Source organism: Tympanuchus pallidicinctus, unplaced genomic scaffold (assembly GCF_026119805.1).
Source record: "Tympanuchus pallidicinctus isolate F22 unplaced genomic scaffold, pur_lepc_1.0 scaffold181, whole genome shotgun sequence".
Classification (NCBI taxonomy): domain Eukaryota; kingdom Metazoa; phylum Chordata; class Aves; order Galliformes; family Phasianidae; genus Tympanuchus; species Tympanuchus pallidicinctus.
The window spans coordinates 17154-42802 of record NW_026294701.1 but is presented as its reverse complement, the minus strand read 5'-3'; the positions used below and the strand labels follow the sequence as shown (position 1 = coordinate 42802).

Genomic DNA, 25649 nt, shown 5'->3' with positions numbered 1-25649 from the left:
GGTGGTGATGTGGGGCGGAGGGGAGGCTGGCCTGGGTGGTGGGGACGTCCATGGGGCAAGGGGCACGCGTGGGAAAGGATGGGACGTGGGGTCAGAGGGCACTGGAGGGGTCAGAGGTCATGGGGTGGAGCATGAGAGCAGCCCTCCTGTCCTACAGCATCACCAGAGTGCATAGCAACGAGTGGGCGGGGCTATGGTATCATAGCAACCAGTGGGCGGGGTCACTGTATCATAGCAACGAATGGGTGGAGATACGGGAGCATAGCAACCAGTGGGCGGGGTTTATGGGACCATAGCAACCAGTGGGTGGAGTCACTGCGTCATAGCAACGAGTGTGTGGGGGGGGTATGGTATCATAGCAACAAATGGGCGGGGCTACAGTCCCATAGCAACCAGGGGGAGGGGCTACGGTACCATAGCAACGAGTGGGCTGGGTCACTGTATCATAGCAACGAGTGGGGGAGGTCTACATTACCATAGCAACGAGTGGGCGGGGCTACAGTAGCATAGCAACCAATGGGCGGGGCTACGGCATACTTAGCAGCCATTGGGGGGGGTTAGGGCTGAATAGGCTTGGCCAAAGAGCGGGGCGGTGTCTTCCGGTCACGTGAGGGGGGCGGCCGAAGCCGCGCAGTGGCGGCGTCATGGCGGCCCCATCCGGTGAGCGGAGGCCGAGGGCGGCGATGGGGGGAGCGGAGCGGGGGGATCCCGCGGTGCCGGCCCCTCACTCACCCGATCCCCTCAGAGACGGAGCGGCTGCTGAGCCGTGCGCCCGGGTATGGAGCGACGGAAGCTCCGGCGGTGGAGGAGGAAGAGGAGGAGGAGGAGCTGCGGCGCCGCCTGAAGTATTTCTTCATGAGCCCCTGCGATAAGTACCGGGCGAGGGGGCGGCGGCCCGTGAAGCTCGGGCTGCAGCTGGCCAAGATCCTGCTGGTCACCGTGCAGGTGGGGCCGGGGGGCGGAATGGGGGAATGGGGCTGGGGGGGACCAGAGGAGGGCGGTGAGAGGAAGGAGGGTGGAAGGTGGAGGCACCGAGGAGGGGGCAGCGGTCGTAGGAATGCTGGCGAGGGAGCTGTGGGGTTTGGGGGCACTGCGGAGGGGGGTTGGGTATGGGGGCAGTGGGGGAGAGTGGGTATGGGGTGTCAGGGCTGTGGAGAGGGGACGCTGAGGGGGTAATGGGCGTTAGGACGTGGGGAGGGGTGCTCTGAGGGTTGGGGACAGGGGGCATTGGGATTCTGAGGGGTCCTGGGGGCTTGGGGATGCCAATAAGGGAGCACTGAGGGGATAATGGGCATTGGGACATGGGGAGAGATACTGTGGGGCTTGGGGATAGGAAGGAAGGCACAGCAGGCAATGGGATTCTGAGGAGTCCTGGGGGCTTGGGGACACCATGAAGGGGACACTGAGGCAACAGTGGGCATGGGGACATGGGGTGAGATAGTTTTGGGGCTTGTGGGTAGCAGGCATTGGGATTCTGAGGAGTCCTGGTTGTTTGGGGACACCAAGAAGGGGACACTGGGGGCACAGAAGGCATTGGGACATAGGGAGAGATGCTGTGGGGTCTGGGGATAGGAAGGAAGGCACAGCAGGCAATGGGACTCTGAGGAGTCCTGGGGGCTTGGGGATGCCAAGAAGGGGGCAGTGGGCACTGGGAGATGGGGAGAGATGCTGTGGGGCTTGGGGACAACAGGGAAGAACAGCAGGCATTGGGATTCTGAGGAGCCCTGGAGGCTTGGGGACACCAAAAAAGGGATATTGAAGGGACAGAAGGCATTGGGATGCTGGAGTGAGGTGGCCCTGAGTCTTGGGAGCACCACTGGATACTGGGAGTCCTGGGGGCAGTGATGGGGGAGGGAGGGGGGTCATCCCCTGGGCTTGGGGATGCCATGGAGGGGGTGATGAATGCTGGGAGACTGAAGACGAGGAGGCTTGGGGACACTGAGAAAGGGACAGCGAAGGACTGTGGGCGTGGGGACACTGGGGGAGGTGCAGGAATGTTTTGGGGCATGGGGGCATCGTAGAGGAGCCCTGGGAGAGGAGACACCAAGGGACTGGGCGCAAAGGGAAGGGAAGGGGTCACTTGAGTGATGCGTAGAGCCCTGAGCGTGGAGTGAGGAGATGTGGGGGTGACAGGGCACAGGAGGGGACCCCTGAGGGGGGCATTGGGCGTGGGGATGTAGGAGGGAACGCCTGGCGAGACGTGGGGACGCTGTGGGGTGCGCTGGGCCCTTGTGGGCAGTCTGAGTGTCCCTGGAGTGACTGGGATGATGGAAAGGAGAGGGCTGGGGTGTCTGGGGACACTCAGGGTGCCCCTAAAAAGAAAGGCAGAAAGAAAACCGCCCCCCTCGTGGGGGTAGCAGAGAAAAACTGCTGGAGGCAGTGGGTTGTAGTCATGAGGGAGGAAAAAGCTGGCATGTGAGGGCTGCCCGCGTCACCCAGAGCGACCCGTCCTGTCCCCACCCCTCGTGCTGACAGCAGCCTCTTGTGCTGATCTACACAAGTGTAATCGTCTCCTGTTGATAAACACAGGGTAATTAGCGGGGTGGGAAAAGGCTTAGAGCGTGTGGGCAGGGCAAAATGCCGGTGGAGAGGTGGGGAATCGGCGCTCCCTCTGCTGCTGTGCCTGGGGTGGCACTGAGGGTCCCCATGGAGCCCCATGTGGGTCCCCGCTGTGCTCGGCGGCAGGAAATCAGCAGTGTTAAGCGTTGGCTTAAGAGCTTTTGGGTGGAAAACAGGCGGAGAAGTGGAGACACGGAGCTGCTCCTCGTCTTCTCAGGACCCCCACGCAGAGGTTGATGCCGTTCTCCTTCCTGGGAGACCAAGTTCCACCTTTTGGGCTGGCGTGGCTGCATTTTTGGGTCCGTTTCGCAGAGCCGCCGGCTGCGGGATTTAATCCTGGTCCCTTTATCTGTCAGCTCATCCTCTTTGGGCTCAGCAACCAGATGGTGGTGACCTTCAAGGAGGAGAACACCATCGCCTTCAAGCACCTCTTCCTGAAGGACTACGTGGACGGCGCCGACGACTCCTATGCTGTCTACACCCAACACGACCTCTATGAGCGCGTGTTTTATGCCGTGGACAAGGTGAGAGCCGCCAGAAAACGGGGCTGTGGAGAAGGGAAGATGCTTGGGAACGCATCCAGCTCCTGAGAGCGTCTCCTTCCCCAGTACTTGGCCATTCCCAACGAGACCATCGGCCGCTACGCCTACGTGCGAGGGCAGAGCGGGGGCAACCAGTCGGCCCTCGTGCTGTGCCAGCAGTACTATCGCAGGGGGCGCATCGATCCGGCCAACGACACCTTCAACATCGACCCCAAGATTGTCACAGGTTGGTTTTAGGGACGGCTGGGGCTGAGCTCAGCCATCCCACAGCATCTCTGGGTCTTGGAGGGAGGGGGGGATTTGTGGCCGCCGTGGGTTTTTGGTTTGCTACTCGCTGTGGATTTGAGAAGGACCGGGGGGTCTCTTGGGGTCTTCGGGCTTCCCTGAAGGTGTTTCTCCCTCCCTGCAGACTGCTTGGGAGTGGACCCCGAGGACCCACATCCCCTGCCCCCAGAGCTGGACCGCAGCTACAAGAACTTCACCTTCAAATTTCACAAGTAATGGCCGTTGCCTTCCCTGCAGCCTTCAGGTGCTGAGCACGCGCCCGACCTGTGGACTTCCTCGTGCTTTGAGCCTCAGGCTCGCTGCCAGGATGAAAAACCACTTAAAACCCTCATAGGAGAGAAACAAATCTGCCCTTGGGCCGGGGGAGATGTGAAACCAGAGCGATTGCACAAGAAGCAGCTGCTTTCCGGCCCTGTCTCCTGTCGGTGTTGGCTGCAGAGCTGGCCCCGAGGCTCCGTTTCTACCCTGCAATACACAGGGTTGAGGGTTGTTTCCTTCCCTCAAAACTGCCTTGTTTTGGTGGCCCGGGGGCAGGTTTTCAGCACAATCAGGTCGTTGTTTCAGCTCCATGTTGTTGGTGGTGGTGCTGGACAGAAGGACAGCAGCGCTGCTGCTGCTGAGAGATGCAGCGTAGCTTCCCCCCGAAGCCCAATTCACTGATGCTGAGGCTGCGGTTTGGCCCTGCAATGCCTTCTCCTGTGGCCGTGCACAGCCCCAAAGCAGACATTTCTCCACTGCTGCGGCTGTTTGACTCAGCGCTGCGTTTTGGGGGTTGGTGCAGGGCTGTGTTGCGCTCTGGATTTGCCCCAGGAGGGCTCTTAGTGAACGTCCCCCCCCTTTCCCACAGGCTCATCAACGTCACCATCCAATTCAAGCTGAAAGCCATCAACATCCAGACCATCATCAACAACGAAATCCCAGACTGCTACACCTTCACCATCACCGTGAGTGCAAAGCGTGAGCAGGGCTGGCGCAGGGGCTGGGGGTCGTCCCTCACAAGCAACTCCCTTCTCCCAGATCACGTTTGACAACAAGGCGCACAGCGGCCGGGTGAAAATCCGCCTGGACAACCGGGCTGACATCAAGGAGTGCAAAGACCACAGCGTCTTCGGCCGAGGTAGGAGCTGCGTCGGTGGCCACGGAGGTGGCATCTGTCCCCAGAGGGCAGGCTGTGCTGGCTGGGGCCACTCTTTGATGTCAGTGTGCCTCCTGGAGGTGACAACTCCTTCCGGCTGTTCTTCGACGTCGTCGTCATCCTCGTCTGCTCGCTGTCCTTCGTCCTCTGCGCCCGCTCCATCGTCAGGGGCGTGATGCTGCAGCACGTGAGTGAGGGGGGAAGCGGCGCTCATGCGAGCTGCTGTCCCTGTTAGAGCTCGTGGGGTTGAGCTTGCCACCAAGCTGGGTTGTTTTCAGCGTTCTGGCTGTGTTGCTGTGTCTCACAATGCCTTTGTAGCATGGGGTGCTCAAACAAGGCCACAGCTCCTGCCTGGGTTTAGGAAAAATGTGTGGTCAGGTGCAGGGAGGTGGGGGGGTCACCGTCTCCAAGGGGTGGCACTGAGGAGCGTGGCTTAGTGGGCATAGCGGGGGTGGGTTGGGGTTGACTTGATGATCTTGGAGGTCTTTTCCAGCCTTGATGGATCCTTTCCCCTCCCTTGGGTACCGAGGGGTGGGCAGCACTCGGCCCCCATGCATTGAGGACCCCGGTTTCTCCTCCCCATGCAGGAATTCAGTCAGTTCTTCCAGCGCCGCTACAAGCAGAGCGTGTGCCTGTCGGACAGGATGGAGTTCCTCAACGGTTGGTACATCCTGCTGGTCATCAGCGATGTCCTCACCGTGCTGGGAACCATCATGAAGATCGGCATTGAGTCCAAGGTAGGGGGGGGGGCACGCAGACCCTGAGTGCGTTTTGGTGTTTTGGCCATTGCTGTGGACGTCCCCCCGCTCCGGGGAAGCTGTGCCGGGCTCCGGCAGCACGCTGTGCTCCTGATGTGAGCAGAGCTCTGATGGTGGTTGCTCCTCTTGGGGGGATCCTGGCCCAGGTGGGACCCCCGAGATCCCTTTTCCTTTTGATTCAGGCCTGCGTCACCTCTGTCCCCACAGAACTTTGCTGATTACGACGTCTGCAGCATCCTCCTGGGCACCTCCACGCTGCTGGTTTGGGTCGGGGTCATTCGCTACCTCACCTTCTTCCAAAAGTACAACGTGAGTGGCTCTGGGGAGGTGCCCTGTTACCCGAGGGGGACGTTTCCAAGAGCACAGAGACAACTGGTGGCCCTTGGGCCCATCCTGTGGCTGCTGTGCACATCCCCGGCTCCGAGCCCTGCTTTGCTGGGTGCTGTGGGGTCACATAGGATGCTTCACCTCCTGTCCCTGCTGCCACCCTCTGTGGGGGTCGTCCCCGTTCACTCAACTCATGGGTCCCCATCTGAGTGCATGGGTTCCCCTCTCCCCACCTCCACGAAGGATGGAGGTTAACCCTGACAGCTTTTTGGCCACCAGATCCTCATCGTCACGCTGAGGGTGGCCCTCCCAAACGTCATCCGCTTCTGCTGCTGCGTGGCCGTCATCTACCTGGGCTACTGCTTCTGTGGATGGATCGTGCTGGGGCCGTACCACGTCAAGGTGCTTCTCTCAGCTCCTCTGCGACAAGGCTGGGTGGGCTTCACCCACCTCTGGGCTCCCTTCCACCTCGGGGAGCCCCCCTGCTGTGATTTAGGGGGAGGTGGGCCCTGCTTTGTGGGTTAGACCAGGCTCCCATTGCGGTGCTCTGCTCCTCAATAAGAGCAGTGGCTTTTTGGGAGCCTTCAGCCTGGCAGTGGAAGGGACAGGAGGTGACAGGGCTGCTTTGTCCCATCCCAGTTCCGGTCCCTTTCCATGGTGTCTGAATGCCTCTTCTCTCTCATCAACGGGGACGACATGTTCGTCACCTTCGCCGAGATGCAGCAGAACAGTTACCTGGTGTGGCTCTTCAGCCAGATCTACCTGTACACCTTCATCAGCCTCTTCATCTACATGGTCCTCAGCCTCTTCATCGCCCTCATCACCGGCTCCTACGAGACCATCAAGGTGAGGCTGCGCCCCAGCCGAGATCCCGAGCTCTTTTCGAGGGCGCTGCCGTGGGGCAGAGTCCCCCCCTGGTGCAGCTGAAGTGCTCTCTTGTCCCCGTTCTGCCTCTGCAGCACCAATGCGAGGGCGAAACACCCGTGTCCCAGCTCCACGCCTACATTGCAGAGTGCAAGGACAGCCCCAAGTCGGGCAAGTACCGTCGTGACAGCGCCTCGACCTGCTCAGTGTTCTGCTGCTGTGAACGGTGAGTGCGACCCTGTTACCCATCCAATCCCCCCACCCCCCCCGCGTGCTGGGAGGGGAGAATTTACAGCCCTTCTTTGCTGCTGGCCGCTCCTGTGCCACGTGGGTTGTGATTTCCAGCCCTGTCGGGCCGTGTTGTGTCACCAACATCCATCTTGCCGTCCTCAAAATGCCCCTGGGGGACCCCTGACTGTATTTGTGCCCACCTGTGCTGCTCTGTTGTCCATTGCTTGCCTCGTGGCTCTCTGCCACCTTCAGCTTGTTTGAAGCTTGCTTTCCTCATCAGATCTCACCCCTGCTGTCTCCCTGCAGGGCTCCTCTGCAGGACAATGCGATGCTGGTGAACTGAGGGAGGATCCCAGCACTTCCAGGTGCCCCACGCTCCTGCTGGCTGCGCGCCCTCTTAATTTATTTTGTCGTCTGCTTTTAATGACTCAGCACCAGCCCCAAAGGAGCAAGAAGAGATGGACGCCCCCCAGGCCATGGGCTGCACAGATGGATGCCTGTGCTACCATTTCTTTTTTCCCTCCACGGACGCTGTGCCTCTGTGCTCCCAATGCTGAACTACTGCAGCCCCCCAGCTGTGTTTTAGGGGCTTTGGGAGCTCAGCCCTGCTTCTCTTGCATTGAGGACTCAGCTGATGCTTCATCCTGAAGCCCTGCAGCCCCTCAGCTGTGTGCTGGACTCATCCCTGCCCTCGCTCCCCGCTCCAGTTTGCCATTGGGCCGCATCCTGAACTTGCCTAGAGACTCACAGTGCCCTGGGGACACATCTTGGCCTTTGTCCTACAGCTCCACAGCCCTTTGGCTGCCCTGGACGCTTATCCTCACCCTTATCCTGCAGCCCAGCGTCCCGTTGGCTGAATCAGAGACGCGTCTGGAGCTTTACCCCCGAGCCCTGCAGCCTCTCAGCCACTTGCAGCCCTTGGGAATAAGTACAGGGACGAGCCCTGAGCCACCTGCTGACATCGGGTTCCCATTTGTGCCCACGGTCAGGAGCCCAGAGCCCCTTTGGCTGCACTGGGGTGGTATCCTTCTCTCCATCTCGCATCCCCTCAACCATTTTTAGGCACCAGTTGAGGCACAGAGGCCTGCAGCACTGTGTCTCATGCCTCTGTCCCATGCCAACCACAGGCCCAGGAGCCAGGCCGTGTCCTCCTGCCCTCCCTGCAGCTTGCTCTGCTGTGCTGTTGGCACAGGGCTGCGTGTTTACAGCCCAGGCTGAGAGAAGCTTTTTGTCCTTGGGGAGGAGGGGGGTTGAAGGCAGCTGCTCTGTGCTGGAGTGCAGCCAACAGCTGCCTGTTCCAGGCACGGCTTTTGTGCTGACAAAGGCCGAAATGGCTGCAGGTGGGAGCTGGGCTGCCGTGGGGAGGCCGTGTTCATTTGTGGAGCGAGTTGTGGCTGTTCTCAGCCTGGGGGAATAAAGCAGCTGAGGGGAAACGGTGCTTCTGTGCTCTGTGGGGCTCAGCCCCAGCACGTGGAGGAGGGGTTCGTTGGCACCTCGGGGTGCCCGTGGGAGTGGGGGGCGAGGGGGGTTTGAGGGGGGGGTCCTGGGGGCTGTGCTGTCACGTGGGAGGGAAGGGACCCTGTGGACAGGGGGCTCTCTGGGGGGTCTTGTCACCTAGTGTGCCCTCAGCTCGAGGTGTCAGCCCTATGGGTTCAGCTTGGGGTGCCCCGGGTTTCCCCCGCCCACCCCCCCCTTTATTTTTAAGCCCCTCCTCAGGGTTCTGGGCCACGCGCCGCCCTCCATTGCCACTCCCAAGATGGCGCCAGGGATGAAAACACTCGGGTAGGCGCGTCGTGATGACGTCGCAAAACAAACGCCGCACTCAAAATGGCGGCTGCCGGCTTTACCTCCTCTGGTCGACCTTCTGAAGATGGCGGCGTCGCCGAGATGCTCTCCGCCCTCCTTCCGCTTACGTCATCACAGAGAGACGTCGGGAGGAGGTTTTAAAGGGACCATGACCTCCCCGAGCCGCCGCCGATGCCGGAGCGGGGTGGGAAGCAATTGGTGAGGGCGGGGGGGAGAGGGGGGCAGGAGCGCTCTGAGGAGAGGGTCTGGGGGGGGGTGGGGTGTAATACCCCTCAGGGGGGCTGGGAGTGGGTGTAGGGAGCGGTTCGTTCCCTCTGCAAAGGGGATGTGAGGGTGGGGGAGAGGGCAAAAGGGATTGGGGGAGAGCAATGATAGCCGTGGGGGAGGGATATGGATTTGGGGGGTGGGAATACGGATTTTGGGGGGGGATGTGTGGGTGGGGAGGGGGCAATATTAGCCCTAAGGGTGATGTATGGGTTTGGGGGGGGAGGGGAGGGAGTAATATTGATCTTGATGGATGGATTTTAATTTGAGGGGGGGGTGTTAAATGCAGAGGGGGAGGGCAGCATCAAGCGCGGGGTTGTGGGGCGGGCTGGGGGCTCAGCACGGTGGGGTGGGGCAGGAACCCTCGGGAAGGGAGGGGGGGGGAGGGGCACTGACACCCTATGGTGGGGGGGGAATGGCGCCGCAGGGGTTGTTTGTCCCCACCCCCCTGTCCCCACCCCTGGTAGCAGTGGGTGACGCTGCCGATCCCCGGTGCGCTGGTGGCACCACCGCCTCTTGGGGTGTCCTTGGGAAGGACAGGGGAGGGGGAGGAGGTGGCACTGTCCCCTTTGGGTGCTGGGGGACGAGGGAGGTGGCACTGTCCCCTTTGGGTGCTGGGGGGAAGAGGTGGCACTGTCCCCTTTGGGTGCTGGGGGGGGAAGAGGTGGCACTGTCCCCTTTGGGTGCTGGGGGGGGGAAGAGGTGGCACTGTCCCCTTTGGGTGCTGGGGGGGGGGGGGAAGAGGTGGCACTGTCCCCTTTGGGTGCTGGGGGGGGGGGAGGGGTGTGACACCTTGTGACACAGGGACAGCAGAGGCCTCCGGGCTGTCGCAACGCCTGGGACAGTTCCTCCCTACAAGGACACAGAAATCCTCCAACAGCTGCTCCACTCTGTGCCACCCAGCACCGTGGGGACACCCTGGGGACACCCCGTGCCACAGCCCCCATGCATCCAACTGGGGTGGGCAGCCACCCCCGACCCAAATTCACCCTGTCTGCAGGTGTCCCCACCTCGAGGACACCCGTGGGACGCTCTGGGGTCACCTACGCATCCCACTGGGTTAAAAAAGCCAACCCCAACCTCACTTCAACCCCGCGCTGTCACCATTCCCTGGTGTCCCTTCTGTGCCCCATCCGAGCTGCGAACCCCGCAGTATTTTCATAATTTCCCCGTTTTTTGGTAGATTTCTGCATGGGCGAAGCCCCTCGGCGGACATGGGGCAGAGTGCATTGGAGCCACAGGAGGAGGCGGAGGTAAGGGACGTCCCCACGAGGTGGCAGCCACCACCCCACGTCCCCAACCCTGCAGCTCAGCCTCTTGTCCCCGCAGGACGCGTCCCTGATGGCCACTTTGTCTGAGCTCTTTACCAAGGAGCAGCTCTCCACCAGCACGGTGAGTCCCCTCCAAGGGCACAGAGTTGTCCCTTAGGGTCGATGTCCATTAGGGACGATGTCCCCTAGGGATGATGTCCCTAAGCACGGCTCAGAGGGACGCACACGTGTCCCCACGGTCTGCAAGTTTCAGTTCTTGCTGCTGCCGATGCAACCGAAGGTGATAAAGTTGCCACCATAATGCAGGGACACGGCCTGAACCCCGGCGCTGGGTACCCCTAAGGGCACACAAAGTTGTCCTCACGCCCCAGGGGACACCAGCTTGTCACCACACCGTCATGGGCGACGTCCCCAAGCACAGCTAAGGGGACACCGACTCGTCCCCGTGCTCCAAGGGGCGCAAACTTGTCCCCATGCTTTTGGGGGATGCGGTCCTGCTGCTGAGCACCGCTGAGGGGCTGCCCCACACCCCGAGGGCCGCTGTCCCTTCAAGCCATGGTGGTGGCAGCACCGTGGGAGGTGACATGGGGACCTCATCTTCCTCGCCAGGTGCTGTGGGCGATGCTCAGCCTCAGCCTCTTCACCATCCTCTTTGCAATTGGCGTCGTGCTGCTGGTCCGGCGGCTGCGCCTTAAGAGTGAGTGACACCGGGGGGGGGGGGGGGTGACACGGAGACGCCTCGGTTTCCCCCGTGGAAGATTGGGTGACAAAGAGGGTGGCACGTGAGGTGACAGCGCTGCCCCCTCCCCGCTTTCCAGAGGTGCCCGCACAGGAGACGCCCAAATACCGCTTCCGAAAAAGGGACAAGATGCTGTTCTACGGGCGCAAGATCATGCGCAAGGTGACGCCGGGGGTGGCACCTCCCTCGTGGCACCACGGGGTGACGCTCCCCGATGTCACCGCAGCTTGACGTCACACCTCCCCCCCCTCCCAGGTCTCCCAGTCCACCTCCTCGCTGGTGGACACCACCATTTCCAGCACCTCGCGGCCCCGCATGAAGAAAAAACTCAAAATGCTCAACATTGCCAAAAAGTGAGGATCCCCTGCTTGGTGGCGGTGGCGGCGGTGGCAGAGCCCGGCGTCACCTCGCTGTCCCCTCAGGTTCCTGCGGATCCAGAAGGAGCTGCCCACGTTGCAGCTGAAGGAACCCCCTCCCTCGGTGCTGGAAGCTGACCTGACCGAATTCGACGTGGCCAATTCCCACCTCCCCTCCGAGGTGCTTTACATGCTCAAAAACGTCCGGTGAGTCTCACAACCCCCCTGGATTCACGTTCCGTCCCCCCCGCCGTCCCCCAACCCTAAAGCTGGTCGTGATCCATCCTCTCAAAGCCTCTTTTTGGGAGCTGGATCACGGATGCTTCGCGCCCTGCCTCCGCTGTTGCTATAGCAACGGGATGCGAGGTGGCATTTTGGTGCGGCGGCCATCAGCGCCGTGTCACCTGCTGCCCCCATCCCCGCAGGGTGCTGGGACACTTTGAGAAGCCGCTGTTTCTGGAGCTCTGCAAGCACATGGTTTTCCAGCAGTGTCAACAAGGGGATTATGTGTTCAGACCCGGGCAGCCCGACACCAGCATCTACGTGCTGCAGGACGGCAAGCTGGAGCTGCTCCTCACCGAGCCGGTGCGGGGACAGGGACAGGACGGGGACACTGTGGGGACAAGGGATGGGATGGGGGCACCACGGAGATGGGGCTGTGAAGAGCAGAAGGATTTGTGCTGTGCAGGATGGGAAGGAGACAGTGATGAAAGAGGTGTTTCCTGGAGACAGCGTGCACAGCCTGCTCAGCATCCTCGATGTCATCACGGTACCGGCGCCTCAGCTGTCCCCAGACCGTCACAGAACTGTCCCCAGCAGTTGTGGTGCTCTCCAGGAACGCCTAAAACTGATTGTGGCTGTCCGCAAGAATCCTAAGCCTGATCGTGGCCATCCCCAAACCCTTCCAAACCCAACCGTGGTCATCCCCAAACCCAAATCCAACCTTGGCCATCCCACAACCCTTCCAAGCCCAACCATGACCATCTCTAAGCCCCTACAAACCCAACCTTGGCTGTCCCCAAACCCAAACCCAACCATGGTCAATCTCTAACCCAAATGCAAACATGACCATCCCCCAAACCCTTCCAAACCCAACCAAGGCCATCCCATAACCCAATCCCAACCATGGCCATTCTCTAACCCAAACCCAAACATGGCCATCCCCAAACCCAACCTTGCCCATCCCCAAACCCTTCCAAACCCAACCAATGTCCTCCCCTAACCCATACCCAGCCATGACCATCCTCTAACCCAAACACAACTTTGGCCATGTGCAAACCCTTCCAAACCCAAACCCTTCCAAGTCCAACCATGGCCATCCCCAAAACCAAACCCAGACTTTGTCATCCCCAAACCCAACAGTGACCATCCCCAAACCCAAATCCAACCATGGCCATCCCCAAACCCAACCATGGCCATTCTCTAACGCAAACCCAACCAAGGCCATCCCCTAACCCAAGCCCAAACATGGCCATCTCTAAACTCTTCCAAACCCAAACATGGCCATCCCCAAACCCAAATCCAACCTTGGCCGTCTCCAAACCCAAACCCAACCATGGTCATCTCTAAACCCAAATATGGCCATCCCCAAACCCAAACACAACCTTGCCCATCCCCAAACCTTTCCAAACCCAACTAAGGTCATCCCCAAACCCAACCATGGCCGTCCCCAAACCCAATCCCAACCATGGCCATTCTCTAACCCAAACCCAACCACGGTCATCCTCAAACTCTTCCAAATCCAACCATGGCCACCCCCAACCCAAACATGGCCATCCCCAAACCCAACCTTGCCCATCTCCAAACCCTTCCAAACCCAACCAAGGCCCTCCCCTAACCCATACCCAGCCATGACCATCCTCTAATCCAAACACAACCTTGGCCATCCCCAAACCCTTCCAAACCCAAACCCTTCCAAATCCAACCACGGCCATCCCCAAACCCAAATCCAACCATGGCCATCCCCAAACCCAAACCCAGACTTTGCCATCCCCAAACCCAACAGTGACCATCCTCAAACCCAAATCCAACCATGGCCATCCCCAAACCCAACCATGGCCATTCTCTAATGCAAACCCAACCAAGGCCATCCCCAAACCCAAGCCCAAACATGGCCATCTCTAAACTCTTCCAAACCCAAACATGGCCATCCCCAAACCCAAATCCAACCTTGGCCGTCCCCAAACACAAACCCAACCATGGTCATCTCTAAACCCAAATATGGCCATCCCCAAACCCAAATACAACCTTACCCATCCCCAAACCCTTCCAAATCCAACTAAGGCCGTCCCCAAACCCAAACCCAACCTTGGCCGTCCCCAAACCCAATCCCAACCATGGCCATTCTCTAACCCAAACCCAACCACGGTCATCCTCAAACTCTTCCAAATCCAACCATGGCCACCCCCAACCCAAACATGGCCATCCCCCAACCCAACCTTGCCCATCTCCAAACCCTTCCAAACCCAACCAAGGCCATCCCCTAACCCATACCCACCCATGACCATTCTCTAACCCAAACACAAACTTGGCCATCTGCAAACCCTTCCAAACCCGAACCCTTCCAAATCCAACCATGGCCATCCCCAAACCCAAACCCAGACTTTGCCATCCCCAAACCCAACAGTGACCATCCCCAAACCCAAATCCAACCATGGCCATTCTCTAACGCAAACCCAACCAAGGCCATCCCCAAACCCAAGCCCAAACATGGCCATCTCTAAACTCTTCCAAACCCAAACATGGCCATCCCCAAACCCAAATCCAACCTTGGCCGTCCCCAAACACAAACCCAACCATGGTCATCTCTAAACCCAAATATGGCCATCCCCAAACCCAAACACAACCTCACCCATCCCCAAACCCTTCCAAATCCAACTAAGGCCATCCCCAAACCCAAACCCAACCTTGGCCGTCCCCAAACCCAATTCCAACCATGGCCATTCTCTAACCCAAACACAACCTTGGCCATCCCCAAATCCAACCATGACCATGCCTAAATCCTTCCAAACCCAACCTTGGCCATCCCCAAAACCAAACCCAGACTTGGCCGTCCCCAAACCCAACTTTGGCCATCTCCAAACCCAACTTTGGCCATCTCCAAACCCAATCCCAACCATGGCCATTCTCTAACCCAAATCCAACCTTGGCCATCCGCGAACCCTTCCAAATCCAAACCCTTCCAAATCCAAACCCTTCCAAATCCAAACCCTTCCAAACCCAACCTTGGACATCCCCAAAACCAAACCCAGACTTGGCCGTCCCCAAACCCAACCTTGGCCGTCCCCAAACCCAATCCCAACCATGGCCATTCTCTAACCCAAACCCAACCACGGCCATCCTCAAACTCTTCCAAATCCAACCATGGCCACCCCCAACCCAAACATGGCCATCCCCAAACCCAACCTTGCCCATCCCCAAACCCTTCCAAACCCAACCAAGGCCCTCTCCTAACCCATACCCAGCCATGACCATCCTCTAACCCAAACACAACCTTGGCCATCCCCAAACCCTTCCAAACCCAAACCCTTCCAAATCCAACCATGGCCATCCCCAAACCCAAACCCAGACTTTGCCATCCCCAAATCCAACAGTGACCATCCCCAAACCCAAATCCAACCTTGCCCATCCTCAAACCCTTCCAAACCCAACCAAGACCCTCTCCTAACCCATACCCAACCATGGCCATTCTCTAACCCAAATCCAACCTTGGCCATCCGCGAACCCTTCCAAATCCAAACCCTTCCAAACCCAACCATGGCCATCCCCAAAACCAAACCCAGACTTGGCTGTCCCCAAACCCAACCGCGGCCATCCCCAAACCCTTCCAAACCCAAACCCTTCCAAATCCAACCACGGCCATCCCCAAACCCAAATCCAACCATGGCCACCCCCAAACCCAAACCCAGAGTTTGCCATCCCCAAACCCAAATCCAACCTTGCCCATCCACAAACCCTTCCAAACCCAACCAAGGCCCTCTCCTAACCCATACCCAGCCATGACCATCCTCTAACCCAAACACAACCTTGGCCATCCCCAAACCCTTCCAAACCCAAACCCTCCCAAATCCAACCATGACCATGCCTAAATCCTTCCAAACCCAACCTTGGACATCCCCAAAACCAAACCCAGACTTGGCCGTCCCCAAACCCAACTTTGGCCATCTCCAAACCCAACTTTGGCCATCTCCAAACCCAACCTTGGACATCCCCAAAACCAAACCCAACCTTGGCCATCTCCAAACCCAATCCCAACCATGGCCATTCTCTAACCCAAATCCAACCTTGGCCATCCGCGAACCCTTCCAAATCCAAACCCTTCCAAATCCAAACCCTTCCAAATCCAAACCCTTCCAAACCCAACCTTGGACATCCCCAAAACCAAACCCAGACTTGGCCGTCCCCAAACCCAACCGTGCCCATCTCCAAACGCAACCGCTGCCATCCCCAAACCCAACCACCCAACCACCCTGACCCTGCGCATGTCCCTCTGTCCCCACTCCCAGCCAGGAGTCATTGCCAGGACAGCAGTGACGCCGCCACCCCTGCTGTCCCCTAGGGCCACCAGCGGCCGTACCGGACGGTGTGCGCGCGGGCGGCGGAGGATTCTACAGTTCTGCGTTTACCAGTTGAAGCCTTTTCAGCTGTCTTTGAGAAATACCCTGAGAGCCTGGTGCGGGTGGTGCAGGTGAGCCCGACCCCGCTGGGATGTCACCGGGGACGAGCAGGGGACAGTGACGCACCTCCTTGTCCCCGCAGATCATCATGGTGCGCTTGCAGCGCGTCACCTTCCTGGCTCTGCACAATTACCTGGGGCTGACCAACGAGCTTTTCAGCCACGTGAGCGTGGGAGGGGAGGGCTGAAAATCCCCCCACCGCGGGGGCGAAAGAGTCCTGGCACTTCCCTGGCTCTCTCCACTGTCACCTTGTCCCTTTGCAGGAGATGCAGCCGCTGAGGCTCTTCCCACAGCCCAACCTCGCCACCCGCACCAGCCCAGTCCGCCATGGCAAGCGGGGTCTCGGCGCTGCTGAGGAGGGCAGGGAGAGACCAACGGAGCTGAGTAAGGGTCTGGAACCCCCCCCGGCCCCGGATCCCCCAAGAGGGGGCTCACAACTGTCTGTCCCTGCAGTTGAGCCACTGAAAGCTGGAGTTCTGGATGCCTCTGCACCACCGCTGCTGAGCCGCTGCATCTCCATGCCGGTGGATATCTCTGGTGGGTGGGGGCTGGGAGGAAAGAGGGGGTCCCTCAGTCTTGTGCGTCACCCCCCAGGGTACTGTGTCACCTGCTGAGGGTTGTGCATCTTCCATAGGGTCACACATCCCCCGCTATGACCATGCATCCTCCATAGGGTCACACGTCCCCCCTGTGACCATATAACCTCTATAGGGTCACACATCCCCCCCTATGGCCACATAACCTCCATAGGGCCACAAATCCCCCCCTATGGCCATATAACCTCTATAGGGTCATACATTTCCCCCTATGTGCATGCATCCTCCATAGGGTCACACGTCCCCCCATGACCATATAACCTCTGTAGGGTCACACATCCCCCCCTGTGACCACGTAACCTCCATAGGGTCACACGTCCCCCCCTATGACCATGCATCCTCCATAGAGTCACATGTCCCCCTCTATGGCCGTATAACCTCCATAGGGTCACAAATCCCCCCCTATGACCATAAAACCTCTATAGGGTCACACATCCCCCCTGTGACCATATAACCTCTATAGCGTCACACATCACCCCATAGGACCATATAACCTCTGTAGGGTCACACATCCCCCCCTATGACCATATAACCTCTATAGGGTCACACATCCACCCCTAAGACCATGTAACCTCCATAGGGTCACAAATCCCCCCCTATGGCCATAAAACCTCTATAGTGTCACACATCCCCCCCTATGACCATGCATCCTCCATAGGGTCACACATCCCTCCTGTGACCATATAACCTCTATAGGGTCACACGTCCCCCCCTATGATCTTATAACTTCTATAGGGTCACACATCCCCTCCTATGACCATGCATCCTCCATAGGGTCACACATCCCTCTTGTGACCATATAACCTCTATAGGGTCACACATCCCCCCCTGTGACCATGTAACCTCTATAGGATCACATGTCCCCCCCCGTGATCATATAACCTCTATAGGGTCACACATCCCCTCCTATGACCATGCATCCTCCATAGGGTCACACATCCCTCCTGTGACCATGCATCCTCCATAGGGTCACACATCCCCCCCTGTGACCATATAACCTCTATAGGGTCACACATCCCCCCCTGTGACCATATAACCTCTATAGGGTCACATGTCCCCCCCCTGTGATCTTATAACTTCTATAGGGTCACACATCCCCCCCTATGACCATGCATCCTCCATAGGGTCACACATCCCTCCTGTGACCATATAACCTCTATAGGGTCACACATCCCCCCCTGTGACCATGTAACCTCTATAGGGTCACACATCCCCCCCTGTGACCATATAACCTCTATAGGGTCACACATCCCCCCCTGTGACCATGTAACCTCTATAGGGTCACATGTCCCCCCCCTGTGACCATATAACCTCTATAGGGTCACACATCCCTCCAAGGGATTGTGCCCCCCTCTGTGGGGCTGCCCACCTTCCATGGGGTCGTGCATTCCCCCATAGGCTTTTCCTTCCTCCGTGGGGTCACGCATTCCCCCCATCCTTGGCCTCATGCACGCCTCCCCCCGGTTCTCCCACCCCATTTTCACCCACCTCGTGCTGCTGGTGACCCCCCTGCCCCCTCCCCGGTGGGACACAGGCATCCAGAAGGGTCCCCGCTCCGACTTCGACATGGCCTACGAGCGCGGCCGCATCTCAGTGTCGCTGCAGGAGGACAGCAGCAGCCCCCTGGCTGCCTTCTCTCGGGTAGGACTGCGCCCCCAAACCCCCCCCCCCTCCATCCCTTTCCACCCCCCGACTCCGACACCGGATCCGTCCCCTCGTCCTCGCAGTCCATCTCACACGAGCCCAAGGAACGCAAGTCGGTGACGGTGGAGGAGCAGCCATCGTGCGTCTACAGGTACAGCTGCGGGGACGACCCAGCCGTGGCCGATTGCCCCTTCGAGCCCTACCAGGGTCGCCAAACCAGCTCCATCTTCGAGGCGGCCAAGCAAGAGTTGGTCAAACTCATGAAGGTGGAGGTGAGCTCAGCCACGGTGCGGGGGGGATCCTGGGGGCCTCGGGGTCCCTTCTGGTGGTCCCTGGCACTTTGTGGTGCTCCCCCGCGGCCTCTTGGTGCTTCTGTTGCCCCACGGTGGTCCCCAGTGTCTTGTGGGCCCTGTTGTGGTGGCCTCCATGGCTTTTTGGTGGTGCCCATCACCGTGTGGTGGCCCCATATGGATTTTTTATGGTTCCCATCATCTCATCGTGGCTTCCTATGGATTTTTCATGGCCCCTATCACCTCACAAGGGCCCCACATGGATTTTTGGTGGTCCCAATCATCTCATGGTGGCCCCATTTGGCTTTTCCATGGCCCCCATCACCTCATAGCGGCCCCCTATGGCTTTTGCATGGCCCCTATCACCATGTGGTGGCCCTCCTCATCACCTCATGGTGGCCCTCCATGGCTTTTTCATGGCCCCCATCATCTCATGGTGGCCCTATGCCTTTTTCATGGCCCCTACCACCTCACAATGGCCCCACATGGATTTTTGGTGGTCCCGATCATCTCATGGTGGCCCCATATGGCTTTTCATGGCCCCCAACATCTCGTGGTGGCCCCCTATGCCTTTTTCATGCCCCCTATCACCTCACAATGGCCCCACATGGATTTTTTATGGTCCCATTCATCTTGTGGTGGTCCCATATGGATTTTGTATGGTTCCCATCATCTCACTGTGGCTTCCTATAGCTTTTTCATGGCCCCCATCACCCCATGGTGGCCCCTATAGCTTTTTCATGGCCCCTATCACCATGTGCTGGCCCTCCATGGCTTTTTCATGGCCCCCATTAACTCAAGGTGGCCCTATATGGCTTTTCATGGCCCCTATCACCTCACAATGGACCCATATGGATTTTTTATGGTTCCCATCATCTCATGGTGGTTTCCTATGCCTTTTTCATGGCCCCCATCACCTCAAAGTGGCCCCATATGGCTTTTCATGGCCCCTTTCACCTCACAATGGCCCCACATGGATTTTTTGTGGTCCCAGTCATCTCATGGTGGCCCCATATAGATTTTTTATGGTTTCCATCATCTCCTGGTGGCCCCCTATGGCTTTTTCATGTCCCCTTTCACCTCACAATGGCCCCACATGGATTTTTTGTGGTCCCAGTCATCTCATGGTGGCCCCATATAGATTTTTTATGGTTTCCATCATCTCATCGTGGCTTCCTATGGCTTTTTCATGGCCCCTTTCACCTCATGGTGGCCCCACATGGATTTTTGGTGGTCCCCATCACGTCATGGTGGCCCCACATGGCTTTTTCATGCCCCCTATGACCTCACAATGTCCCCATATGGATTTTTTATGGTTCCCATCATCTCATTGTTGCTTCCTATGACTTTTTCATGGTCCCCATCACCTCATGGTGGCCCCCTATGCCTTTTTCATGGCCCCTATCACCTCACAATGGCCCCACATGGATTTTTTGTGGTCCCAATCATCTCATGGTGGCCCCATATGGATTTTTTATGGTTCCCATCATCTCATCATGGCTTCCTATGGATTTTTCATGGCCCCCATCACCTTGTGGTGGCCCCACATGGCTTTTTCATGGCCCCTATCACCTCACAATGGCCCCACATTGATTTTTGGTGGTCCCAATCATCTCATGGTGGTCCCATATGGATTTTTTATGGTTCCCATCATCTCATCCTGGCTTCCTATGGATTTTTCACGATCCCTATCACCTCATGGTGGCCCCACATGGCTTTTTCATGCCCCCTATCACCTTACAATGGCCCCATATGGATTTTTTATGGTTCTCATCATCTCATTGTTGCTTCCTATGTCTTTTTCATGGCCCCCATCATCTCATGGCGGTTTCCTATGCCTTTTTCATGTCCCCTATCACCTCACAATGGCCCCACATGGATTTTTTGCGGTCCCAATCATCTCATGGTGGCCTCATATGGATTTTTTATGGTTCCCATCATCTCATGGTGGCCCCCTATGGCTTTTTCATGGCCCCCATCACCTCATAGCGGCCCCCTATGGCTTTTTCATGGCCCTTATCACCATGTGGTGGCCCTCCTTATCACCTCATGGTGGCCCCACATGGATTTTTGGTGGTCCCAATCACCTCATGGTGGCCCCATATGGATTTTTTATGGTTCCCATCATCTCATGGTGGCTTCCTATGGCTTTTCATGGCCCCCATCACCTCATGGTGGCCCTCCATTTCTTTTTCATGGCCCCCATCATCTCATGGCGGTTTCCTATGCCTTTTTCATGGCCCCCATCACCTCACAATGGCCCCACATGGATTTTTGGTGGTCCCAATCATCTCATGGTGGCCCCATATGGATTTTTTATAGTTCCCATCATCTCATGGTGGCCCCCTATGGCTTTTTCATGGTCCCCATCATATCATGGTGGCCCTATATGGCTTTTTCATGGCCCCTTTCACCTCACAATGGCCCCACATGGATTTTTTATGGTCCCATTCATCTCGTGGTGGTCCCATATGGATTTTGTATGGTTCCCATCATCTCACTGTGGCTTCCTATAGCTTTTTCATGGCCCCCATCACCCCATGGTGGCCCCTATAGCTTTTTCATGGTCCCTTTCACCTTATAGTGGCCCCACATGGATTTTTTGCGGTCCCAATCATCTCGTGGTGGCCCCATATGGATTTTTTATGGTTCCCATCATCTCATCATGGGTTCCTATGGCTTTTTCACGGTCCCCATCACCTCATGGTGGCCCCCTATGGCTTTTCCATGGCCCCCATCACCTCATAGTGGCCCCCTATGGCTTTTTCATGGCCCCTATCACCATGTGGTGGCCGTCCTCATCACCTCATGGTGGCGCCACATGGATTTTTGGTGGTCCCAATCATCTCATGGTGGCTCCATATGGATTTTTTATGGTTCCCATCATGTCATCGTGGCTTCCTATGGATTTTTTCATGGCTCCTATCACCTTGTTGTGGCCCCATGTGGCTTTTTCATGGTCCCCATCACCTCATGGTGGGCCTATATGGCTTTTTCATGTCCCTTATCATCTCACAATGTACCCATATGGATTTATTATGGTTCCCATCATCTCATGGTGGCTTCGTATGGCTTTTCATGGCCCCCATCATCTGATGGTGGCCCCACATGGACTTTTTGTACTCCCAATCACCTCACAATGGCCCCACGTGGATTTTTTATGGTTCCCATCATCTCATCGTGGCTTCCTATGGATTTTCATGGCTCCTATCACCTTGTGGTGGCTCATATGGCTTTTCCATGGCCCCCATCACCTCATGGTGTCCCCATATGGATTTTTTATGGTTCCCATCATCTCATGGTGGTTTCCTATGGCTTTTTCATGACCCCATCACCTCATGGTGGCCCCCTATGCCTTTTTCATGGCCCCTATCACCTCACAATGCCCCCACATGGATTTTTTATGGTCCCATTCATCTTGTGGTGGCCCCATATGGATTTTTTATGGTTCTCATCATCTCATCATGGCTTCCTATGGCTTTTCATGGCCCCCATCATCTCGTGGTGGCTCCTATAGCTTTTCCATGGCCCCCATCACCTCACAGTGGCCCCATATGGCTTTTTCATGGCCCCATCACCTCATGGTGGCCCCCTATGCCTTTTTCATGGCCCCTATCACCTCACAATGGCCCCACATGGATTTTTCGTGGTCCCAGTCATCTCATGGTGGCCCCATATGGATTTTTTATGGTTCCCATCATCTCATTGTGGCTTCCTATGGCTTTTTCATGGCCCCCATCATCTCATGGTGGCCCCCTATGGCTTTTTCATGGCCCCTATCACCTTGTGGTGGCCCTCCATGGCTTTTTCATGGCCTCTTCATCTCATGGTGGCCCCACATGGATTTTTTATGGTTCCCATCATCTCACGGTGGCCCCCTATAGGTTTTTCATGGCCCCTATCACCTCAAGGTGGCCCCTATAGCTTTTTCATGGTCCCTTTCACCTTATAGTGGCCCCACATGGATTTTTTGTGGTCCCCATCACCTGATGGTGGCCCCATATAGATTTTTTATGGTTCCCATCATGTCATCGTGGCTTCCTATGGCTTTTTCATGGCCCCTTTCATCTCATGGTGGCCCCACGTGGATTTTTTATGGTCCCAATCATCTCATGGTGCCCCACGTGGATTTTTTATGGTCCCAATCATCTCATCGTTGCTTCCTATGGCTTTTTCATGGCCCCCATCACCTTGTGGTGGCCCTCCATGGCTTTTTCATTGTCTCTTCATCTCATGGTGACCCCACATGGATTTTTTAATGGTTCCCATCATCTCATGGTGGCCCCCTACGGCTTTTTCATGGCTCCTATCACCTCGTGGTGGCCCCATATGGATTTTTTACAGGTCCCATCATCTCATACTGGTTTCCAATGGCTTTTCCATGGCTCCTGTCACCTTGTGGTGGCCCTCCATAGCTTTTTGATGGCCCCCATCACCTTGTGTGACACCCTACTTTCTCCCAGGACCCTTCTCTTCTCAACAACCGCGTCTTGCTTCACCACGTCAAAGCTGGGACGGTTATTGCCCGCCAAGGGGACCAAGTAGGTCTGGGTTTTGGGGGAATGGCGCAGCGCCTCGCTTCCCTTGCCCCGTGTTTCCATGGGGCTCTGCTCCTCCTGCCTCTGCCCTATGAGTCCTGGTTGATGGGGCGCTGTTCTGGCAGGACGTGAGCCTCCACTTTGTGCTGTGGGGCTGCCTGCACGTCTACCAGAGGATGATCGACAAGGCCGAGGACGTCTGCCTCTTCCTGACGCAGCCCGGGGAGATGGTGGGGCAGCTGGCCGTGCTCACCGGGGAGCCCCTCATCTTCACCATCAAGGCCAACCGCGACTGCACCTTCCTCAAGATCTCCAAGTCGGACTTCTACGAGTGAGTGCCGACAAAGAGCAGGGGGGGGATTTGGGGCAGCGTTTCGCATCGATAGGGTGACGGGGCTCAGCGCCTACGGTGGCACTTGCTGGGGTCGCCGCCGCGTCCCCCAGCTGCTGTGGGTCCGTAGGATCATGCGGGAGCAGCCCAGCGTGGTGCTGAGCGTCGCCCACACCGTGGTCACCCGCATGTCGCCCTTCGTGCGCCAAATGGACTTCGCCATCGATTGGATGGCGGTGGAAGCCGGCCGGGCTCTCTACAGGTGGGTGACCCACACTTGTGGCTGGACGAGGATCCCACCCCGGGGGGCTGACGTCCCCTTCGGTGTCCCCAGGCAGGGTGACAAGTCGGACTGCACCTACATCGCGCTCAACGGGCGGCTCCGCTCCGTCATCCAGAAGGGCAGCGGCAAAAAGGAGCTGATTGGGGAATACGGCCGCGGGGATCTGATTGGCGTGGTGAGAGCCCTGCTGGGCCGGGGCTGGGATGCGGCGTCTCGGCGTTTCGTCTGATCTACGTGCCGTCACCTCCAGGTGGAAGCGCTCACCCGGCAGCCCCGTGCCACCACGGTGCACGCAGTGCGGGACACGGAGCTGGCCAAGCTGCCCGAAGGCACCTTGAACAACATCAAGCGTCGGTACCCTCAGGTACAGCCGAAATCTTGCCCTGCTCTGGGAGAAAACTGGGTTGTGCTGGGAGTCCCGACTGCATCCCCGCAGTTGCTTGGGTTACTGGGATGGATCTCAACCCGAAACGGGGAAGGACTGAGCCGTGTAAAGCCGCGATGCCTCACCGAGGTTGAAATTTAGGATATTTTAGAGGTTGGAGAGATGCTGCAGCACAGCAGAGGCTTGTAGGTGACTGCAGTGTGAAGGTGGTAACGGTGCGGTGGTGATGGCAGCGGTGGCCTTGGGGTGGAGGCGACGATGGTTCTGCATTGTTGGTGGCAACGGCCGTGGTTTGGTGGTGTCCACGGCTCGATCCTGCTGCAGTCTGGAGGCCAGCCGTGTTGGTGATGCTCGTCCCGGGGTCTGCACATCCTTCTTTGGGGAAGGAGCTCGTTCAACATCCCGGCTCATGGCTCTGATGCTCGTTAAATCCATCTTAAAGAATTAAAGTAATGGTTAAGGCTGGTGGAGGAGAAAGATCAGCGCCCTTCGGGGATGTTCTCTGAGATCCCCGAGGAGCTGTGGGAGTCGTGTCAGCGCCACGGAGCGAGACCAGAAGGGCATCCCATGTGCGTTTTTGGGTGCTGTCATGTCTCCGGCTCAGCGACCTGTCCTGATGGCTGTCCCACAGGTTGTCACCCGTCTCATCCACCTCCTGAGCCAAAAGATCTTGGGAAACCTCCAGCAGCTCCGCGGCCCCTTCGCAGGTGGGTCCCCAAGGGGACAACGAGGACAAGGTGACGAGGAGCTGCCCTTCTCTGAGGCACCACACCACACCTCTGAGGCATCTTCTCTTCTTGCAGGCTCTGGTTTGGGCATGGCCTCCAGCTCGGAGCCCACCAACCCCACCAGCAACCTGTCAACGGTGGCGGTGCTGCCGGTGTGTGACGACGTGCCCATGGCTGCCTTCACCTTGGAGCTCAAGCACGCACTGAATGCCATCGGTGAGTGATGGCGTGGTGGTGACCGCAGCCTCAGTGGTGGCCGTGGAGTAGAGGTGGCCGTGGTTCTGTGTCATGATGGTGACCGTGGCACAGCTGTGACCACAGCCCCGTGAGATGCCAGTGGTTGTGGCTCGTGGTGACTGGAAGCCCAAGGCATTGCGGTGGCCATGCAATGGTGGCAATAGTAGCGAGGGGAATCCTCATGGTGCGGCAGTGACCACGCAGTTATGGTGGTGATGGCTACCAGGTGGCTTCGTGGTGGCCACGTGATGGTGTTGACAGTGGCTTGGTGGTGACTGGAGCGCCACGGCATGCTTGGTGGCCATGCAACAGTGCCGACCATGGCTTGGTGTTGTCTGAAGTGCCACGGCATGCTTGGTGGCCACAGATGATGGCAATCATGTCAAGCTGGTGCCCAGAGCCCTATAGCGTTGTGGCGGCCACACAAAGAGTGGCAACTGTGGTTTGGTGGTGACCACAGCCACGTGATGCTGTGGTTGATGACATCCCCACCTCCCCCAGGTCCCACGCTGGTCCTCACCAGCGACATCATCCGTGCCCGACTCGGCTCCTCGGCACTGGACAGGTAACTGTCAGCAGGAGGGGCATCACCGGTGCCCCAGCGCCGTGCCATCGTTCTCCTCCATCCCGTTAGCATCCACGAGTATCGTCTGTCAGGCTGGCTGGCCCAGCAGGAGGACATCCATCGCATCGTGCTCTACCAGACTGACTGCACTCTGACGCCGTGGACCGTGCGCTGCATCCGGCAGGCAGACTGCATCCTCATCGTTGGGCTGGGGGACCAGGAGCCGGCGCTGGGAGAGG

General features: G+C 58.0%; 2 protein-coding genes and 4 long non-coding RNA genes across 17 annotated transcripts in view; 3 read left to right on the top strand and 3 right to left on the bottom strand.

Annotated features, from left to right (window-relative positions):
* The first annotated feature begins 559 nt into the window (after positions 1–559).
* Positions 560–8134, top strand: MCOLN1 (mucolipin TRP cation channel 1). Its single transcript, XM_052680635.1, has 14 exons — positions 560–660; positions 746–945; positions 2916–3083; positions 3168–3327; positions 3511–3598; positions 4234–4330; positions 4404–4503; positions 4602–4708; positions 5109–5258; positions 5487–5588; positions 5886–6008; positions 6246–6452; positions 6566–6696; positions 7008–8134. Exons 1-14 carry the CDS (start codon positions 645–647, stop codon positions 7042–7044), a joined length of 1686 nt encoding a protein of 561 aa, XP_052536595.1. The 5' UTR covers positions 560–644; the 3' UTR covers positions 7045–8134.
* A 463-nt stretch (positions 8135–8597) lies between these two features.
* The window catches only part of PNPLA6 (patatin like phospholipase domain containing 6), a 28107-nt gene continuing 11055 nt past the window's right edge, over positions 8598–25649 (top strand). For 3 of the 10 annotated variants that reach the window (XM_052680632.1, XM_052680628.1, XM_052680629.1), the window contains exons 1-22: positions 9955–10024; positions 10085–10163; positions 10652–10739; positions 10861–10943; positions 11037–11134; positions 11204–11344; positions 11563–11722; positions 11826–11906; positions 15696–15824; positions 15896–15976; positions 16077–16350; positions 17944–18050; positions 18137–18325; positions 22807–22884; positions 23007–23212; positions 23343–23474; positions 23547–23670; positions 23746–23859; positions 24512–24587; positions 24684–24824; positions 25347–25410; positions 25480–25648. In XM_052680632.1, the coding sequence (XP_052536592.1) occupies positions 9963–10024; positions 10085–10163; positions 10652–10739; positions 10861–10943; positions 11037–11134; positions 11204–11344; positions 11563–11722; positions 11826–11906; positions 15696–15824; positions 15896–15976; positions 16077–16350; positions 17944–18050; positions 18137–18325; positions 22807–22884; positions 23007–23212; positions 23343–23474; positions 23547–23670; positions 23746–23859; positions 24512–24587; positions 24684–24824; positions 25347–25410; positions 25480–25648 (2676 nt within the window). In that variant the 5' untranslated portion in view covers positions 9955–9962. Of the gene's footprint in view, positions 8706–9230; positions 9264–9547; positions 9732–9954; positions 10025–10084; positions 10164–10651; positions 10740–10860; positions 10944–11036; positions 11135–11203; positions 11345–11562; positions 11723–11825; positions 11907–15695; positions 15825–15895; positions 15977–16076; positions 16351–17943; positions 18051–18136; positions 18326–22806; positions 22885–23006; positions 23213–23342; positions 23475–23546; positions 23671–23745; positions 23860–24511; positions 24588–24683; positions 24825–25346; positions 25411–25479; position 25649 lie in introns of those variants that run through there. The other 7 variants (XM_052680630.1, XM_052680626.1, XM_052680631.1 and 4 more) reach the window with 6 other exon arrangements.
* LOC128079423 (uncharacterized) lies at positions 11915–13573 on the top strand. The gene is made up of 3 exons (XR_008206104.1): positions 11915–12056; positions 12238–12777; positions 13421–13573. It is a non-coding gene; the product is annotated as an uncharacterized LOC128079423 (long non-coding RNA).
* Positions 11968–15447, bottom strand: LOC128079425 (uncharacterized). The gene is made up of 4 exons (XR_008206106.1): positions 15365–15447; positions 14543–14630; positions 14226–14281; positions 11968–12144 (listed from the first exon to the last, which is right to left on the bottom strand). It is a non-coding gene; the product is annotated as an uncharacterized LOC128079425 (long non-coding RNA).
* On the bottom strand, positions 18450–20573 carry LOC128079424 (uncharacterized). Its single transcript, XR_008206105.1, has 3 exons — positions 20431–20573; positions 19691–19792; positions 18450–18647 (listed from the first exon to the last, which is right to left on the bottom strand). It is a non-coding gene; the product is annotated as an uncharacterized LOC128079424 (long non-coding RNA).
* LOC128079426 (uncharacterized) lies at positions 21253–22751 on the bottom strand. Of its 3 annotated transcripts, none has more exons than XR_008206107.1 (3): positions 22657–22751; positions 21598–22003; positions 21253–21313 (listed from the first exon to the last, which is right to left on the bottom strand). It is a non-coding gene; the product is annotated as an uncharacterized LOC128079426 (long non-coding RNA). The 3 variants fall into 3 exon arrangements; XR_008206109.1 differs by lacking the exon at positions 21253–21313 and adding an exon at positions 21320–21435 and having other exon boundaries at positions 21679–22003; XR_008206108.1 differs by lacking the exon at positions 21253–21313 and adding an exon at positions 21494–21597 and having other exon boundaries at positions 21679–22003.